Genomic DNA, 18,002 nt, shown 5'->3' with positions numbered 1-18,002 from the left:
AGGTTTGGTGATAGCGAAGTTACCTGTCTGTTTAATGATGCTTTGTGTGTCCGTTCTCCTGAAACGTTACCGTGTGGGGTTTAGAAGCTGAACAATCAAAGAATGAACCTGGTTTCTGCCAGCCGGTACTCCGATTTTTGCAAGGGGGGACAGCGCTGCGATAGGGCTCCCCCAGCCGGGGACACGGCCCGTTACCGCTGCCCAGGGCCGGCTCGGGGTTTTGGACGGGGCGGTCCCGGTGCCGGTCCCGTTACCGGTGCGGGCGGTCCCGGTGCCGGTGCGCGGGGCTTGGGGGGCGGCGCGCAGGCGGGGCGCGGTGGGGGGGGGCCGCGGCGGGGGCCATGCGGAGCCCGGGCTGAGGCTCCGCGGCCGCCCCTCGCCATGAAGCGGCAGAACCTGCGCACGGCCGCGCTCATCCTCTGCATCTTCTCCTACCTGCTGGTGGGCGCCGCCGTCTTCGATGCGCTGGAGTCGGAAGCGGAGAGCGGCCGCAAGCGGCTGCTGGAGCAGAAGCGCGGGGAGCTGCGGAGGAAGTACCGCTTCTCCGCCGATGACTACCGGGAGCTGGAGCGGCTGGTGCTGCAGGCCGAGCCGCACCGCGCCGGGCGGCAGTGGAAGTTCGCCGGCTCCTTCTACTTCGCCATCACGGTCATCACCACCATAGGTGAGCGCTGGCACCCGGCTTGTGTCCTGCGCCCCTCCACACCGCTGTCCCGGCACCCCATCGTCCCCACATCCCACACCCCCTCATCCCAGCATCTCTCCACCCTGCTATCCTGGCACCCCGGCATTCCCACATCCCCACACCCACCTATCTGCCTGTCCCGCCACCTTTCCATCCCCACTTCCCTACACCCCATCCTCCCCACATCCCAGCACCCCCTATTCCAGCATCTCTCCATCACGCTATGCTGGCACCCCATCACCTACACATCCCTGCACTCCTCTATCCTCCTGTCCCGGCACCTCTTCATCCCCACATCCCTGCACCCCCATTTCTTGCTATCCCAGCACCCAATCATCTCCACATCCCCTTATACCAGCACCACTCCATCCCTCCACCCCTGCACCTCCACAGCCTCCCACACCTCCATGGTCTCTGCGGGGTTGCCTGCCCAGGAGAAGCTGGTCTCACCCTTGCAGGGCTGGGACACCTCTGGGGGACCCCCCCATGCCCAGTGTTGGGAGAGGTAATCCACGGGTAGGCTGGAGGCCCCCCCGTCCTGGGGAACACCAGGGGTGCCACTATGGCTGGGGCTACACGACGGGACATGCACGATGTCCCAGGGAGGCAGCAGCACATGGAGCTCCTGCAGCACCTCCATGGCAGGCAGCTGAGGAAGCTGGCAGGGGGGCAGAGGTAGGAGCCAGGCAGTTGTGGCCAGCAAGCCAGGCTGAAGAGCTGGCCGAGAACTCTTGGCTTCTTTGCCAGCTCAAAGCTCTGGGTGTTTGGCTGTGTGAGACCCGGTTCAGGTTGCCAGGACAGCCAGCAGGCACCGAGTGTGCTCTGCCTGTGCAAGCCTGCAGGAGATCTGTGTCGGCTTGGAGGGGAGCAATGAATCTTATGACCCCCCCCCCGCAGGCACTTACCCACAGCAGAGCCCAGTGCCTTGGTTTGCAAGAGAATGAAACTACATTGAATAAAGCTGCCTCAGTTCTAGGTGAGGTGACCACATGGGAGTTGAGCATAGCTTAATTAATCCACCTTCATTAACCCACACACCGCAAGCAGCCCGTGGATGTAGAGTCATGGGATCCTGGGCTTGTGTCAGGCTCGTGCTGGGATTTCAGTGAGCAGATGTGCTTTGGAGGCAGGACCCCGAGGCCAGACCCTGCCCTTCCACCTCCCCAGCTGTAGGACGGGGCTCAGGACGGGTAACACGTTTGGTAGCTGAAAGTGCCATCCCTCAGGACAAGGGCTGATGGGATCAACTGCACCGTGTCACCGGGGACAAGAGGTGCTGAGGGGCAGGTGACCTGCAGGCCCTGCCCTGGGGGGCTCTGTGTGCCCCCCAAGATGTGCTGTGGGGCTTGTGCAGCAGCCATGCACGTGGCCAGCAAACGGCGATGAGCTCAGGACATGGTTGGAGTCAGGCCCCAGGTCCTGGGGTGGGATGAATGGCTCCATCGAACATCTCCATCACCACGGGACAGGTTATAGCTCCATTTACGTTGTTTCTCTGTTGACTCTGACAAACAATTGCTGCGCTTATCACACCCCCCATGTGGTAAATCATCCCAGGTGCCATATCTCTGAAACGCTGGCATGGCAGATCTGGTGTTGGGCTGTGCTCCAAAGCTCAGATTTAATGTTAATGTGGCTCTGTTTACTCTTTCTAATTCTCTTTGTAATTTCCAAAGCATCAGTCAAATGCTCTTTTGACTACAACTGTTTCTCTGCTCTTCTGGATCATTATATTTACCTCCTCATTGTTGCCCCCATATTATCTTGTAGCCTAGGACCTGATAATTGCACTCAGTTATTAAGCCTGGATCTGAGTGGGGTTTTTTTTTGCCCCTGCAGTCTCATGTGTGCTCTGTATTCTGTGAAATGTGGCAGGCAGGCATCAAGTTTATCAGTTTTCATTGCATGGGTGTATGAACAGACATCAGAAACCAGTCCCTTCCTGCCAGCTTGTAGTTTGGAGCACTGCGTGCTTGAGGATAACACTGTCCTCAGCTCCCAGCCCCGTCGCAGGAGTTTCCTGGGGTGTGCTCAGGAGCCTGGGACAACATGGTTCTCATCCTCTGGTCTTCCCATCACTGCTACCAGCTTCCCTAAGAGTCCTGGAAATGCACTGGGAGCAGAGACAGAGGTGAAGCCAAGTCACAGCTTTGAGCAAGGCTGAGAAGTGAGGATGGTCCCCCCCCCCCCCCAGTGCTCCTCACAAAAATCACATGAATACCTGCAGAACAAGTGAAAACAGAAATGGGTGTTTGCAAAAGGCCACGCAGCAGCACGGGAAGGAGCCGGCGCGGTTCTGCAGGCGCCTTCAGAAAGGAAGTTTCCAGCCCTGGTAGTTTCTCAGAAACCCAAAAGAGAGGCTTGGATGCCTTTGGGTGCCTCCCCACGCTGCGTGACTCCCTTGCACTGAGTTCGTTACTCATCCGCCGAGGTCAGAGGCCAGCGATTCCTGCACGGCTTCTATAATTGAGTGAGGCGGTGCAGCATCCCTGAGTCCGGAAGCTTGCGGTGAATGCCTCATTACGACTCCCAGGATAATTGTGTGTGTCCTTGCGTCACAGCTCGGAAACTTGGAGCAAGGTGGGGAAATTAAATCTCAGAAGGTGTTCAAGGACAACCTTGTCCTCCTCGGGCTCCTTGTCCCCGGGACAAGGGCTGACAGGGCTGTGGTGACACAAATACTTCCCTGCATCTAAAACAGCCACAACCCCTGCTTTTAGGCAGTGCTTTAGGTCTGAATCTTAATGGCACTGGAGTAAATCCCAAGTTGCTCTGCAGAAGTCCTCCTAGACTTAGCTGCTCTTGTGGGGATGGACCCCACAGCACAGGTGCCCTATAGTTCCTACACCTTCTCTCTTTAGAGGCAAAATAAGGTTCTGCCCACAAGATGCTGTAATGTGCCATCATCTCAAAGGCTGTGGCATCCCATGGCGCTGTTAGCATTGCCTGCAGATCTGTTACTGGTTCATTTTCCATTTCCCCCATTATCCTGCTTCTCCTCTTGGTCCCAGGGCAGCCTCACTGGAAACCCCAGTGAGGGCTTGACGCCTGCCTCTCCCGTTTCCTCCGCAGGCTATGGGCACGCTGCCCCGGGCACGGACGCTGGCAAAGTGTTCTGCATGTTCTATGCCATCCTGGGCATCCCCCTGACACTGGTCATGTTCCAGAGCCTGGGGGAGCGCATGAACACCGTTGTGCGGCTACTGCTCAAGAAGATCAAGAAGTGTCTGGGCATGAGGACAACCAATGTCTCCATGGAGAACATGGTCCTCGTCGGCTTCCTGTCCTGCATGGGCACCCTGTGCATCGGTGCAGCAGCCTTCTCTTATTTCGAGGGCTGGACTTTCTTTCATGCCTATTACTACTGCTTCATAACCTTGACCACTATTGGCTTTGGAGACTTTGTGGCTCTGCAGAAGAACGAGGCTTTGCAAAAGAAGCCCCCGTACGTGGCTTTCAGCTTCATGTACATCCTGGTGGGCCTGACCGTCATCGGCGCCTTCCTCAACCTGGTGGTGTTGCGGTTCCTGACAATGAACTCTGAGGACGAGCGGCGCGATGCCGAGGAGCGAGCATCGCTGAGGAGAGCCCGGAACAACATCCACCTCAAGCCCAAAGAGGACAGCCGGAGCAGCAACGCCATATTTCTGCCCGTGGAGGACAGGACGAGCCAGATGAACCTCATCCCGCTGATCCAGGAGGATGCGGAGAGGCAGCGGTGCCAATCTGCCAACTCGGCGGCCGCGGTCCCCTCCTTCTGCACGTGCCTGTGCTACAGACCTCAGCTGTGCGGCAGCCCGGCGCCCTCGCACCCCGAGACGCTGAGCTGCCACACCAACCCCGTGTACTACAACTCCATCTCCTACAAGATCGACGAGGTGTCCCTGAGCACGCGGGGGCAGACCGGCTCCTCCCCAGGGAGCACTTTGTCATCCAACAGCCCTCGCTGCCGGCAGCACCCCCGGCTGCGGAGGAAATCCATCTAGGAGCATGTGCCGAGCCGCACTCAGGGCTCCAGTCTTACTATGATGATAAATTAAGAACAGAGATGTCAGGTTCTTCTTACTGCGCTCATTTCTTCTGTTCCTTTCCCCTTTCAGTTGGCAGCCGGCCCCACGCAGGGTCCAGCAGGAGCTTTTAAACCCTGTTAAGAAATAACCATTCCTTTTTGCAGGCACTGAGTGGCATTGTTTGTCTTTGCTTTTTCCTCCAAAGTAGGTTCAAGCGTTTGGGTCTAAGAGGCCCCCCCAGTGTGAGGTCCAGCAGGCTGTAGGTTTGCTTTCCCACCTCCCTGCTCCCCAAACAGAGGTGTTGCTGCCCTCCCACCCTGCCTAACCTCGGCTGTGGCTGCTGCCAGCACTTGCCTCTTGCTGCATGAGTTGGATTGCACTTGACGAGTGTATCAAAAGCAGAGCCCTGCAGCACTGGTGATCTTTAAGCCATCCGCTGACACCAGGAGTAGGTAAGTAGGTGCCACGCAGCAGGTTTGCAGGGAGAGGCAGGCAGGGAGCAGGATGCAGCCCTGCTGCTCAGCACACGGGGACAGCTTCATGGCATCTCCCACAACCAACCCTCCAGTCTAAGCTCAGGCGTGTGCCTGGCTCAGTGCTGCTGGAAGCTGGAGCTCCATCCACTCACCCACATACCCACCAGCTCACCTTGCCTCGCTACAGGGAGGTCCTGCGGGCCGAGCTGGCTGGTGGGATGCCATGTCCCATTCATGGGGAAGCTGAACTCACAGTCCTCCTCTGGGATGAGCCCAGACTGTGCAAAGGGCACAGCCCCAGGGAGAGCCTCCCTGAACCAGAGCCACGTGCAAAGGTTCTGCTGCTGATGGGGTCATTAGCTAAGATCACCCTTTCCTCCACCTCCTCTCCTCCAGCTGCCAGCCCAGTCAGCACACTGCTCCTCACCTCCTCCAGTCCCCATCAGCCCATGGGTTTGTGCTCGCTGCTCTGGGGCTGTCAGAGTTGTGGGGATCCCATCCTAGTGTGCGTCCATCCCCAGGCAGGATGTGGTACCTGCCCAGCCCCACCTGGGAGCTTGTTTCCAGCTGGTACCCCCAATGTGGCCTATGTCCATCCCACCTTGTCTGCAAGGAGCAGCAGAGGTAGGAGCCTCATTTCACTTTTCTTTCCCCGAAAAAGGCACATTTTCACTCTTAGTTCTATTTCAAATACCCTCTGAGGAGGTTTTCCCAGAGGAAAATCCCATTTTCCTGGTAGGGAAAGCACGCAAAGTGCCAGTGTTGGGAAGGCCTCAGGGTAGGCTTTGCTCTCTCCTTTTGTTCTGGGCAGTTTAATAAAAGGTGAATCCAGCTGGTAGTGGTTGGTTATTTGTCACAAGGGGAAGCAGAGGGATGTGTCTGAGCCCCAAACCCCAGCCCTGCCTGGCTGCAGGGGTCCGTCAGGGCTGGCTCCCCTGCCACAAGGGATGCGGGCAGTGTCTATATCCAGGGATGTTATCCCTGTGGATGTTTGCCGGGATGTCTGCGCATCAGAGGGAGGTGGAGTGGTTGTCCTGGAACTGGGAAGCAGTTGGGTCTCACCCATCATGGGATGGTGTCTGCCCCCTGCGCAGGGATGCTCTCGGCTTCTCCACCCACCCTGACCAGTGACCACGTTTCCAACCTTTCCTGGTGCTTGAGCTTCCCTGGAGGCAGCTGTGGGCTTTGATATCACCCCAAAACTGTACAGGCTTGTGATAACTGCGAATAGCTTGTTCCAGTCTCTCAAGTGGCAGGATTTGGGCTTTGAGATGGGTGATGCCCCAGCTGCAGTCTCCCCCCAGTGCTCAGCAGCTGCATTGCTTTGCATCAGTGGCCCCAAAGCTGGACCAGCTAAACCTTGGTTTAAACAGAAAGGAAGAGGATAGGGGGAGAAAATAAGCTGTGAGCAGGTAAAACAGGCTTAAAAACGGGGCTTCCATTGGCTTCTCAGCTCCTCAGTGGTGAAATTTCATGCTGATCCCTTTTGCTGCTGTATCCCATGTCCCCCCACCCTCACCAAGGCTTGGGTGGGATGCTGTGGTGCTCTTGCCATCAGAGCTGTGCAGCGGATGGAGATCTCCAAATGTTGAACCTGGGACACATTGCAAAGGGTCATCCACACCGTGGAGCTCATTTTGGGTGGAGGGTAGAGCTGATAATGAGCTGATGGTGCAGGAAGCAGGGAACCCACGTGGGTTTATTGTGCTGAGCAGCCTGAGCTGTTGCTTAGTGACTGCCTGAGCCCCATCCTGCTTTTGGAAGCTGGTGATGGTGTGAGGGTGGGAGATGTTCATCATCCCCGGGTACCACACTGGGCTTATGTTGGCTACCAAGGGAACGCTGCCTCCCACACACCCCCACAGCAGGAGTCACATCAGAGCCCCCACATGCTCCCCACCCAAGAGCTTGCAGCCAGAAGCCATCCAGGACCAATAGCACCTCTGGGTGTCCTTCCCCAAGGGTCCCCAGGCTTTCCCTGCACCCACACTGACCAAGGGTATTCTAACAGGCTGGGCCAGCAACAGCGTTTTCTGCCAGCAGTGTCTTCACCTCCAGGGCTTCAAAATCAACCTTGATTCAGCATTGACCATGAAGGGTCTTGGGAAGATAACAGGAGAAGCAGAAGGCTCCTGGTAGGGGTAATGAGCAGAGTACAAGCTGGGAGGAAGCTGAGCTCCATGCCTGGAGATGCTCACAGCCTAATTACATCTGGAAATGGCCCAGAGAAATGCAAGTTTGAAGTTGGGGCTGATTCAGAGCGGGCCCTTCCATGGAGAGCACTTGGAAGGAGCCAGGACAGCGCTGGGCACACCAGGCTGAGCTGCTCTCATTCCCTATAGGCACAAGGAGAAGGGATGGGCCAGCTGAACTCTTAGGTTGAAGATAACGGTTGGTGTCAACAGAGAAAAACACAAAACCCCTCCAACACACCGTAGGAAAAAAAAGGTTTTATTACCACCATTATCAACGTTTTCATTAGCTTAACACTGAATTGTTAATCAATCATTACATAGTGTCTGAATAAAACCTACAGACAGGAAAAAAGTCTATCAGAATCCTCTCCTGACTACAGATGAGTGCCAGCATCCCACCGGCGCTGCCGGGACCGTGTCCCACCTTCCACCCAAGGCAGCCCATGCACCTCACAAGCCACAGTGGCAGGAAAGCTGCCTGGCCCTGCTGCCTGTGTTCCCTCTGGCCCCACAGAGATTACATCTCACCAGGTGATGTTAAAAACCTCCAAAAGGTTTTGGAGAGGGTTACAGAGGCCAAAAATAGATCAGCTGCCCCCACTGCTATGGAAAGGAGGAGCAGCAGCAGCGCTGCAGTGCCCCTGCCAAGCTATGAGGGTTTTGTGGAGCAGTTAATGAAGTAAAAAGGTTTAACCCCACAAAAGCAGCTTTCCCCCCAATGGCCAGGCCCTTGGGCAGCAGGGGGACAAGGCAGAGAGCTGGGGAGGTGACAGTGGGGATGTGCTGGGGTGGTGGCTCCATGTCCAAGCAGAGGCCAGCTCTGCAGCACCACCCGGGCAGTGTGTGATGGATGCATCATTGCAGAGATGCTGCAGCAGCCTCAGTCCCCTTGGGTTGGAATAAGGCCTCGTACTGAGAGGGAAGGGAGAACCCATGTAGAGAGAAGCAAAGGAGGAAAGCAAAGGAGGAAAGCAAAGGGAACCTGGAGGAAAGCTTGCTGGGAGCTCCCCTTCTCCCTGGCCAGTGCAGAGGCAGCTCCATCCCCATCCCTGCCTTCTGGTGTGGGCTGCAGAAGACTCCCAGCTCCTCCCAAGGGCAAGGAAGGAAGGTTCCCTCATGGTTTGAGCTGAGAACTGCCACAAAATGTGGGCAGCACATTGGCACCCCAGGAGGGTGTCAGGCCATGGCAGTGCTGCAGGAGGGGGGCTTGGGGAGGCACTGCAGCCCCAGCACAGTGAGGCTGGGGGAATGTGCCCTGGATTCACTCTCCAACCCTCACTCTTCCTCACTCCAAACAAAGCCAAAACCAGCTCCAGGCTGAAGAGATGGAATCACCAGAGCAGACACCAGTGAGCAGCACTGGGTAAGGAACAACAGCCCCAAAGAAAAAAGCTGCTGCAGGATTTAAAGTTCCAGGCTGGTGTTCAGTGGGATCTGGATCCCATGGCAGGCAGCTATGCAGATCTGTGGCACCAAGACAGCTACAAAATCTAGCTCCTGGAAAGGTTGTGGGCATGGCTTTGGCAGAAGATGTGCCTCCATTCTTCCCTTGGGTTGCTTCTGCTCCATCACAGCCCGGTGAGCAGAGCTGGATGTGGCCTTGCTGCAAGCCAGAGCCCATCCTCCCTATGCACAGGGGCTCAAGCCCACACAAGGTGACCAATGTGCAGTGTAAAGGCAAAAGCTGTCTACTGACCTGGCAGAGGGGTTTAACAATACAGCTTTGGCTGCTGCCCTTTTAGCGACTGGAGAGTCACCAAGAGAAAATCACTAGGTCGCAGCCTCTGTTCACTGGTGCTCTGTAAAGGGCTGGTGTTGGCTCCTTCTCAGTTTCAGCCGCTAAAGAGCAAGGAAACAAATACTACAAGAAACTCTCCCCAGTTCTTCTCCTCCACGAGGATGAGAGCAGCTCCCGCAGGGAAGGGCCGGCAGAAGGGTGCCTACACTATGAAGAGAGGTTGAGGTTCCCCAGGAATAAGTCCGATGCTGCTGTGATGGGTGAGGCTGGGGCTGGACACTGAGCAGAGAGAAGGAGTCTGGCAGTGTGGGTTTAAGCCTCTTTAGCCATGTTTTGAGAACACCTGATCACCTGCAAACCCCCTGGGGAATTCCCCATTCGCAGAGGCACACTGGAAAGCCAGGCAAGACCATCAGATACACAGAGAGGTTTTACCAGTGTCCCCAGACTTGGCTGCTGGGTCCTGCATAGGCGAAGGGCTCAAACAGAGAAATGAGATACTGACTGCACAACCTGACAGCCCCTTCTGAGGGGTTTCACCTCCCTAAGGCTCAAATTTGATAGCTGCAGCGTCACTTTACATGCTCGCCCCAGGTCTCAATATGCCCTGGACTTCTCTGCTGACAGCACTTTGCATTTACACGTCTCTTACTTCTCAAAGCATTTCACAACAAAAACATGAATGATTTCACTATACATAGTGGCTCTCAGCATCACTAGGCCAGTGACTTGCTGCCTGCACGGCCCACCTTGAGAACAACACGGATGAAAATGGAGCTGTTGGATCAAGTCCAGAGGAGGCCATGAGGATAATCGGGGCTGGAGCACCTCCTGTATGAGGACGGGCTGAGAGAGTTGGGGCTGTTCAGCCTGGAGAAGAGAAGCTGCAAGGAGGCCTCAGAGCAGCCTTCCAGTATCTGAAGAGGCCTACAAAGGATGCCAGAGAGGGACTCTTCATCAGGGACCGCAGCGACAGGACAAGGGGTGATGGCTTAAAACTAAACAAGAGAAGTTCAAGTTAGATTTAAGGAAGAAGTTCTTTACTGTGAGGGTGGTGAGGTGCTGGCACAGGTTGCCCAAAGAAGTGGTAAATGCTCCACCCCTGGCAGTGTTCAAGGCCAGGCTGGACAGAGCCTTGGGCAACATGGTCTAGTGTAAGGTGTCCCTGCCCATGGCAGGGGGTTGGAACTGGATGATCTTAAGGTTCTTTCCAACTCAAACCATTCCATGATAACATGAAGACTCTTCCTACAGAAAATGCTGCAAGAAATCCACAGGCAATGAACTGGGATGCTGCTCTGAAGCTGGTTTATTTTCTGCACCACATCAACAACAGAGCTGACTTAAAATCCAATATCCTGATCCTGCCACTTTGGAAAAATCTTTAGATGAGCCCACCATTAGCTGACTCCTGAAGAATGGCACAGACCAGCCTGTTCCTGTTCTACGTGTTGGGCCCCACGATGCTCTGCGAACGTGCGATCCCTCTGCCTTGGGTGGAATTTCCTAACAAAATGGACAAATACCACCTATGAAATGGACGAAATAACCCACAAAGCCTTTAAAGAAGAGCAGCTCAATCTGCTGCTTTGAGAAAAAACCCTCCCTTTAGCTTGCCCCTGGTACCTAGAGGAAAATAGGCAGCTGTCAGGCAGAAATCACATGGCCCCAGAGGCTTTTTTGCTTTATCAGGGCTACAGTGGCAGTGGGAACCATTCTCATTTTGTTACAAATACTACATAGCCTAAGAAAAACAGGGAGATCAAAACAGTCATGAAGTTTATATTGAAACTATATCTTAGCTCTGTAGTATGGAGTCACCTACAGCTGTTTCATTCTTCACCTAAGAGAGATTTCATGTCGATGGGCACATATACTCACAAAGAAGTCTATAGGATGAATATATCTCACAAGGCATCAGCCCAGTCTTTGTTGGGTTGTTTTTTTACAATCGAAGTTAATATGGATCTTTTTCAAAAGTGATGTCACTGAGATTGAAGACAATTATAAACTGTATCAACAATATGTACTACAGCCTGCAAGTCACAATCTGTGCACACCAAATGGAATATATTATTGCTTGTTAGCCTATTAGACTTTCTTTATAAAAAGATTTTTATACAGAGTACAGGATTATGACAAAACTAGCTAAGTAGTTCTCATCTTGAAAATACAACATCGATTCTTTCAACAAAGGCTTGAATAGTAGCTGAGAGTTAATGAACAATAACAAATCTTTACTAATAATTCTATGGCCAGTTTGAACAGAATTTCCTATAGGACTCTTTTCTGGTGTTTATTTACATATGCCTCTTTTCTTGTGGAAAAAAGTTGATAAAATAGAACAAGGAACATAGAAATCAAAATAAGGAGTAAACATCATACCCAGAACATTAAACAGTTTTGAAAACACTAAATTATCTGTTAAAAAACATACATCATTTTGTCTTTAAAGAAAAATATTTTCCCTGTTTTAAACCATCATGTAATAAACTAACTTAAAATGAGTCTCATAAAAAAGTTGTCTTGCTGTCTAAACATTACTAAACATGCTTAGGTTGAGATCTTGTTAACTGCCTCAACATCTTAAAAACAGCTCCTTTACAGGAACTTGTGATATTCATACTCCAGAAGACCTGCAAATTTAGAACAGTACATTGATAACGGATCTGGTAGCTAGAAACAATAAATAGAGATTTTCATTCAAAGCAAATAATTCTGCAATATCCTTTGGAACAATCCATGGCCAAGAAGTGGGGATGTACTTGGCTAAACAATAAAGTCACCTGGCCCTTACCCTGCCCATGGACACAAACACCCATGGACAGTGCCAAAGGGATGCTCCAGCCTGCCCACGCAGCTTCGACTGTGGGATGAGGACCCACGGATTGAATCACTGAGTGTGACATCCCAGCTGTGCTGGGGCAAAGGGAGAAAGCAACACCAGGAGACTGGGAAAGTACCACACCTTTCTCCTGGACAATCCAGGTCTATATCCACGGTCATGGTTGCGTTTTGCTCAGACCACAAAGAGAACAAAGCCACGTGCGAGGCTGCGCTCCCTGTGTGCAGGGGATTCCTGCTGCGGAGAGATCATTCTGCTCCCAGCACCAGCATTCCCTTGTTTTTCATGGTAATAGTAATGCAGGTAACATTCAGGAACCGGTTCTCCACTTTCTCTTTTGACAAGCAATTCTCCCATTACTATTAGAACGCAGTATTCCATGCACAAGGAACGGGGAATCAACCCTGAGCTGGGCAGGTGTTTATTATCTATCCCTCCTCAATCTCACCCCTCATCATCACTCACAGAAGTACTATGATACCTCTTTTTCCTTTTTAAAGTCTGTTTTTCTCTCTCCCCCTCCTTGACTATAACAGCTTCCCTTAGATACAGGAAAAAACTCCTTCAGGATTTGCAAAGGGGACCAAAACTCAGTTTTCAGCTGCTCATCATTCTAGCAAACTGCTACTTTTTACATGACCATACTGGCAATCCCAACTGTCATAACACACCACCTTAGATAAACTGGCAAGTCAAATTTTTTGGGAAAAAAAAAAGGTTAGGCTTCATAAAAATCAGCTATTCCAAGCCTAAGACTTGCCTTGGATGTGATACTGAGTGTCTTAAACTGATGGATAACCAGACTTTTGTTTTAACTGTAATACACCATGATCAATGAAGGAATCACGGGTGCGAGTGAAGCAAGGATCTAGGCTGCAGGGTACCATGCAACCCTCCTGGCCTCACTCTGCGCCCTGTGGGTGCTCTCAGAAGGGCTCCTATAAGTCTGCTGCACGGAGGAAGATCAACTGCACTTGCCAGTTCATGTGACTGTGTTGTGTGTGGCAGCCAGGGGTTGCAACATTCTCTTACTGGGGAGAAACAGGACTTGGAAGTGAGTAGAAACAAAAGCGAGAACCACTGGACTACAATCAACCATGTAAAAAATGCAGAAGAAAACAGGACGGAGCAGACTCTTAAAACTGCCTCCAAATGTCAGAATCTGAGACGCTGACAAAAATAACACAAGTAGAACTGTAACTTGGTTTTGTTTTTTTCCTACCCTGACAGTGACATTTTAGCATGATTAAAACCATTCGGAAGATAGTCCTCAGAGTTAAGTAGTCCTATTGTAACTAAACTGATCATCACTGAGCTTGCAGAGCTTTTGGAGGGGTAGGATACAGAGACACGTCACATTTGCCAGGCATACAGCAACTGAGCTTTTCAACAGACAGTCACCAAACAAAGTTTTCTGGGGGAATGTTTTTGGCATATATAGTCTCCTACTCCGTATTAAAGACTGCAAAAACATTGCATTCATCTTACTGGACACAGGAAAACCATGATTAACTAGCTATTATTGGTAGATAATGTCCAAACTAAGTACCAATATAAAGTTTTCAGCATAACTTAAGACAAAAGCCCTGTTACTCAGCTGCCAGGTCTGGCATGTACCTGGAGCTCCCCAAAGTCCTTTTAAAGACATAGTTATTAAAAGATCCAGTGCTACAAACCACTAAATCTACCTAATCTATTCTAGTTCATACACATATTGTACAATATTGCCTAGTACTCACTACATACCAAGAGGAAAAGATGCTGACTTGAATTACAGTAAATGTGCTTTTTTCTCAAAAAACAAACTAAAGAGAGAGCCACAACATAGTTTGACCAGCATGCAACAAACTTTCTTCAGCTAATATATAGAAATTGTCTAATACAATTAGAAAAAATAATTAGTGAGAGGCCAGAGACATATTTGATCAAGGAAATTAAGAGATTTATCTGAAATGTTGAGGCTTTTACCACTGAAGACTAAAAAAACTATTCATTCTATGCCCCTCATTCTCCTTCCCTCTCCTTTATATTATGTAGTTTTTTTACAGAGATTACTGTAAGGCCTATTATTTTTGCATCTATCCTGTAATTTATCTCAAAATAATTTAAAATGCCATAGACAAGCTAGGACCAAAAGCAACTGCTTTTACCATCCACTCAACACTCATGCTTTTATTCTAACGAAGCTGAGGTCCACATGCAGAAATAAATGTTCAGTGTGCCCCTACAACAGGTCGAGAATCTGCTCATCCCTAGACATGACATGGGACCTTCACTTTCAAATCACAAAGTAAAACACCTCCAAAAGCTGATTCTGAGACAGCAGTCCTCAAATCCTCGTTAGGAACTAAGACAAAACCTAGCTAAAACAGGTCATTCAACAGAAAATCTCTGGAGATTCTCTGTGGTTTGTGGATGATTTTAATTGTCTGAAGGATCCAGTGTGCTTACTCCAGCACATGATTGCTGACCACAACTCAGCAGCTCAGAGAACGTGTGTTGCTGGCTTAACCTACAAGACTTGTTTACAGCTAGTGTTGCACTTCAGTGAACAAAATACACATGCTGTGACCACTGCATCTTCAGATTCCTCAGCTACCACTTCTCCATACGTTGGGGATTGCATCTCCTCTTGCAGAACACTTGACAATGATTGTGTACTACCAAGACTGCCTAAAGCACCTCTCTCCTCAAGGAAGGTTATGTGCTCTCCAGCACCTTTTTGTCAGATGACAAACTGAGGTTTCTTTCTTCTGCACCCACAGAAACCTCAATCTCCTCTCCCATGGCATAATAAAACAGTCCTGTTTCAGGTCAGTCCACAGCACAACAGGAAGGGTAGCATCTCCAGCAGATATGTACCAGCACAAAGGAGATGGAAGAAAAGCAGGAGATAGAAGACATCGTGACTGAAGGATGCACAGCAACAAGCAAGGGAGTCAGTAAATTGCAGAACATTGTATGTGACAATACAAAACGTATCTCAAGCTGCAAGTCTGATGTTCAGCTCCCACTTCTAGGGGCTTTTTTTCTGAGCAAAATTGCAGTTAATTAGCCTGCTCAACTCAAACTCTGTTCAGACTGTCTGGTCTAAGTAGGCGCTACTTATTCTCCCACCAAGTATGCTTCATCAGCAGTGTTAGACAAGTAATGCAGTAAAGACACTTGCTGGTAATTTGGCACAGTTTGGAAACACAGCAATGACAGTGTTACAGTTAACATGACTCAGTGATAGGGAACTGATTCTAAAGAAAGAGTTGCAGGTTTCTTTCTTTTCTTCCTTTCAAGAAGAAAGACCTTATAAAAACCCTAATGCTTCCTCTTAAACTTTCTGCTCCTGCTCTTTCTGGTCAGATACTGGCCTCTGAATTTTTCAGGTACCTTCTCATGAAACAATCTATATTAGAAATGTCTAAGATGCACAGTTAAGAAAAATTCCTTCCTTACTCCCCCAAATTCTTCCAAATACTGCAACTTTCCAGGGTTAATACTGATCTGAAACAAGGGTCCAAGAATGACAGCGAGAGAAGTGAAACAAGAGGTGTATGTCTAATTGACAACTAGGACTCATGCCCCACGGCACCTCCTCCTCGGATGGAGAGGGCACAGCGCCCTCCCCCTCGTCTTCTGTCTAAGGTCACTGGTTTATCCTCCTCTTCCAGCTCCACAAGAACTGATTGAACATGCATTGCGCTTGAGGTCAGAGTTCCAGCAAACAAAACCTTGACAGCATGTTTAAAAAACAAAAGCAGTTCCCCCTTCCTTACTCACTAAGACCTGTCACAGCAGGGTCCCACTGTGCTCTCCAGAGAAAGCTGTGAGGACTGACGCAGAAGCGGGCCTGTAGTGGGATCTACCATCGAGGAGGTTGGGAAAAGCTTGTACCAGCCAATTGCTAAAGTTGACAAATCCAGTTCTTCCAGGAGGACCCTGGCGACTCCCATGAAGTGCTTGCGCTCCATCCTTCCATAGTTTCCCCAGACTATCACCTTAGGAACAAGAGGAGGGAACACGGTTAGTCCTCCAACTTGCATACTTGCTTGGGAAGCACAAGTCTGATCAATCCTTCCTTCTACTCACCCAGCCTCCCAGGGTTTTACTACAGGTCTGAGCAGAAAGGTTTAAGCTACCAACAGATGATGTGAGGCTCTGGCTGATGATCTTATCTTTTTAAGCATGGTTTTACAAACCCTAATGTTAGCAGACTTCTCCCCCCACTCCCACAGAAAAGAGGTGACTGTGCTTGTGGATGAGACACCGTTCTGCTGTTTTACCTGCTGGACAGGGACAGCACATAGAATCATAGCATAGTTAGGGTTGGAAAGGACCTTAAGATCATCTAGTTCCAACCCCCCTGCCATGGACAGGGACACCTCACACTAAAACATCCCACCCAAGGCTTCATCCAACCTGGCCTTGAACACTGCCAGGGATGGAGCACTCACAACCTCCCTGGGCAACCCATGCACCAAGCATCCCCAGAGCTGCAGCTCCAACACTTGCAAGTAAAACGTGGCCCTGGCAAAGTAATGGGCCTTTGACACAACAAAAGGTGGCCCAGGAGAAAAGGGCAGGAAGAGCTCCTGATCTGGGAAAATTATCCAACAAAAAAAGGTGGGCAGTAGCTTGAGTAGCCAAGAGCTTGAGGAAAACAGCTCGTCTTAGCTTCTGCGCTCGGAGCTCGTGAAACAGGGCAGATGGAGATGAGGCCGGCAACTCACCTGGAGAAAGGGCAGGAGCTGAGTGCTGGCAAGCAGGAGCAGTGACGCAAGGGGCACACATGGGGTGGCATGCAGGGGGGCAGAGCACACTGCTGAGACAGGCTTGCACACACAGCGAAAGGTCTAATGAAAGAGCTGGCAGACCAGCAGGGAAAGCTGAATCACACTTACGACACGATGGAGACCAGCGAGTGGAACAACAGATGTAGTGAGGGTCATGGGCTTAGGCATGCTGGAGGCCTGCACGTGGCCAAGTGGCCCTATGTGGCTCAAGACAAAGGTGACGACTGACTCCAGAGTGAGTCCCTGTTCTGGAGAGGAGAGGATGAGTACGATGGGTTATGACAGTGACTAGTGATTTCTGGCTAATCCTGACAGCTTCTTTCCCTAGGCTCCAAATAACCACAAAATTACAGTTTTCTGTAAAATGAGGTAGGAGAGACAACCAACGTCAATTAAAAGACGAAAATTAACACTCTAGGGCAGCATGAGATGGAGCAAGCCACTGCAGAAAGCTGGTTTGGTGGCATGGCCACTGGCAGAGAGCCAAGCTCCTCATTTTATTCTCTTGGAGTAAGTGTCTTTCCTGGCAATAAGGCAATGGGTAAGGAAACCCATGCAAGGCAAGAGCAGACCAAGCCAGGTCCTACCTCATTCCAGCCAAAATGCAGAGGATAATGCTTCTAACCACCAAAACTGAGGAAGAGTTCACTAAGAGAAGGACCCAGCAGGGTAGCTGGCAATTTACATGCCAGTGAAGGTAAGCAACAGAAACTCATGGATTAATTACATCAGTATGAGCCATGGATTTTAGCCAGGCTTTATTGGGTGGAAATGATTTAGGTATGAATTAACAACATAAATCACTCTTTGCTCCAGGTGCAGAACTGAAAATCTGAGTAGGGGAGAGTATGTATGGTAGTAAACAAACAGAAGTAGAAAAAAATAGGGTATGTGATGGGGTGATGGACAAAGCAGAGTGCTCTGAATATGTATAAACACAGAAGACAACCTATCCTGCAAGACTGTTTAGCACCTGGTGGGTACTACCTAGCTCTTAACTGGGTGGGAAAAAAAGAATTAAGAAAATAAAAAACAATCTTTTCCTGGCAGGTTCTCATGTTAACTGCCAGGGTGTCAAACAACAATCAGTTTGAACATGAAGAAAAGGTCTTCCTTTCCATTTGTTTTGTTCAGATCGAGTGCATCTGGTTCAATGAAAACATTGGCTTTTTCTCATCTATATTAATTATCCAGATCCCTTGCCAGACTTAGTATCTTCCAACAGAGGTGGAAGAGAAAGATGGGCAGACCTGAGACTTGCTCATCTTA

The 18,002-nt window shown here is 50.5% G+C and overlaps 2 protein-coding genes across 3 annotated transcripts in view; one reads left to right on the top strand and one right to left on the bottom strand.

The window, feature by feature from the left end:
* The first annotated feature begins 339 nt into the window (after positions 1–339).
* KCNK15 (potassium two pore domain channel subfamily K member 15) lies at positions 340–6,003 on the top strand. The gene is made up of 2 exons (XM_065691407.1): positions 340–664; positions 3,758–6,003. The coding sequence occupies exons 1-2, from the start codon at positions 382–384 to the stop codon at positions 4,669–4,671; spliced, it is 1,197 nt and encodes a 398-aa protein (XP_065547479.1). The 5' UTR covers positions 340–381; the 3' UTR covers positions 4,672–6,003.
* A 1,603-nt stretch (positions 6,004–7,606) lies between these two features.
* The window catches only part of RIMS4 (regulating synaptic membrane exocytosis 4), a 57,973-nt gene continuing 47,577 nt past the window's right edge, over positions 7,607–18,002 (bottom strand). Inside the window, exon 6 of one of the 2 annotated variants that reach the window (XM_065691626.1) lies at positions 7,607–10,610. In XM_065691626.1, the coding sequence (XP_065547698.1) occupies positions 10,431–10,610 (180 nt within the window). In that variant the 3' untranslated portion in view covers positions 7,607–10,430. Of the gene's footprint in view, positions 15,939–18,002 lie in introns of both variants that reach the window. The other variant, XM_065691625.1, reaches the window with a different exon arrangement.

The sequence above is a fragment of the Lathamus discolor genome, chromosome 11 (assembly GCF_037157495.1).
Source record: "Lathamus discolor isolate bLatDis1 chromosome 11, bLatDis1.hap1, whole genome shotgun sequence".
Lineage (NCBI taxonomy): Eukaryota > Metazoa > Chordata > Aves > Psittaciformes > Psittacidae > Lathamus > Lathamus discolor.
Note: the sequence above shows the minus strand (reverse complement) of the source record. Positions and strands in the feature narration are given on the sequence as shown.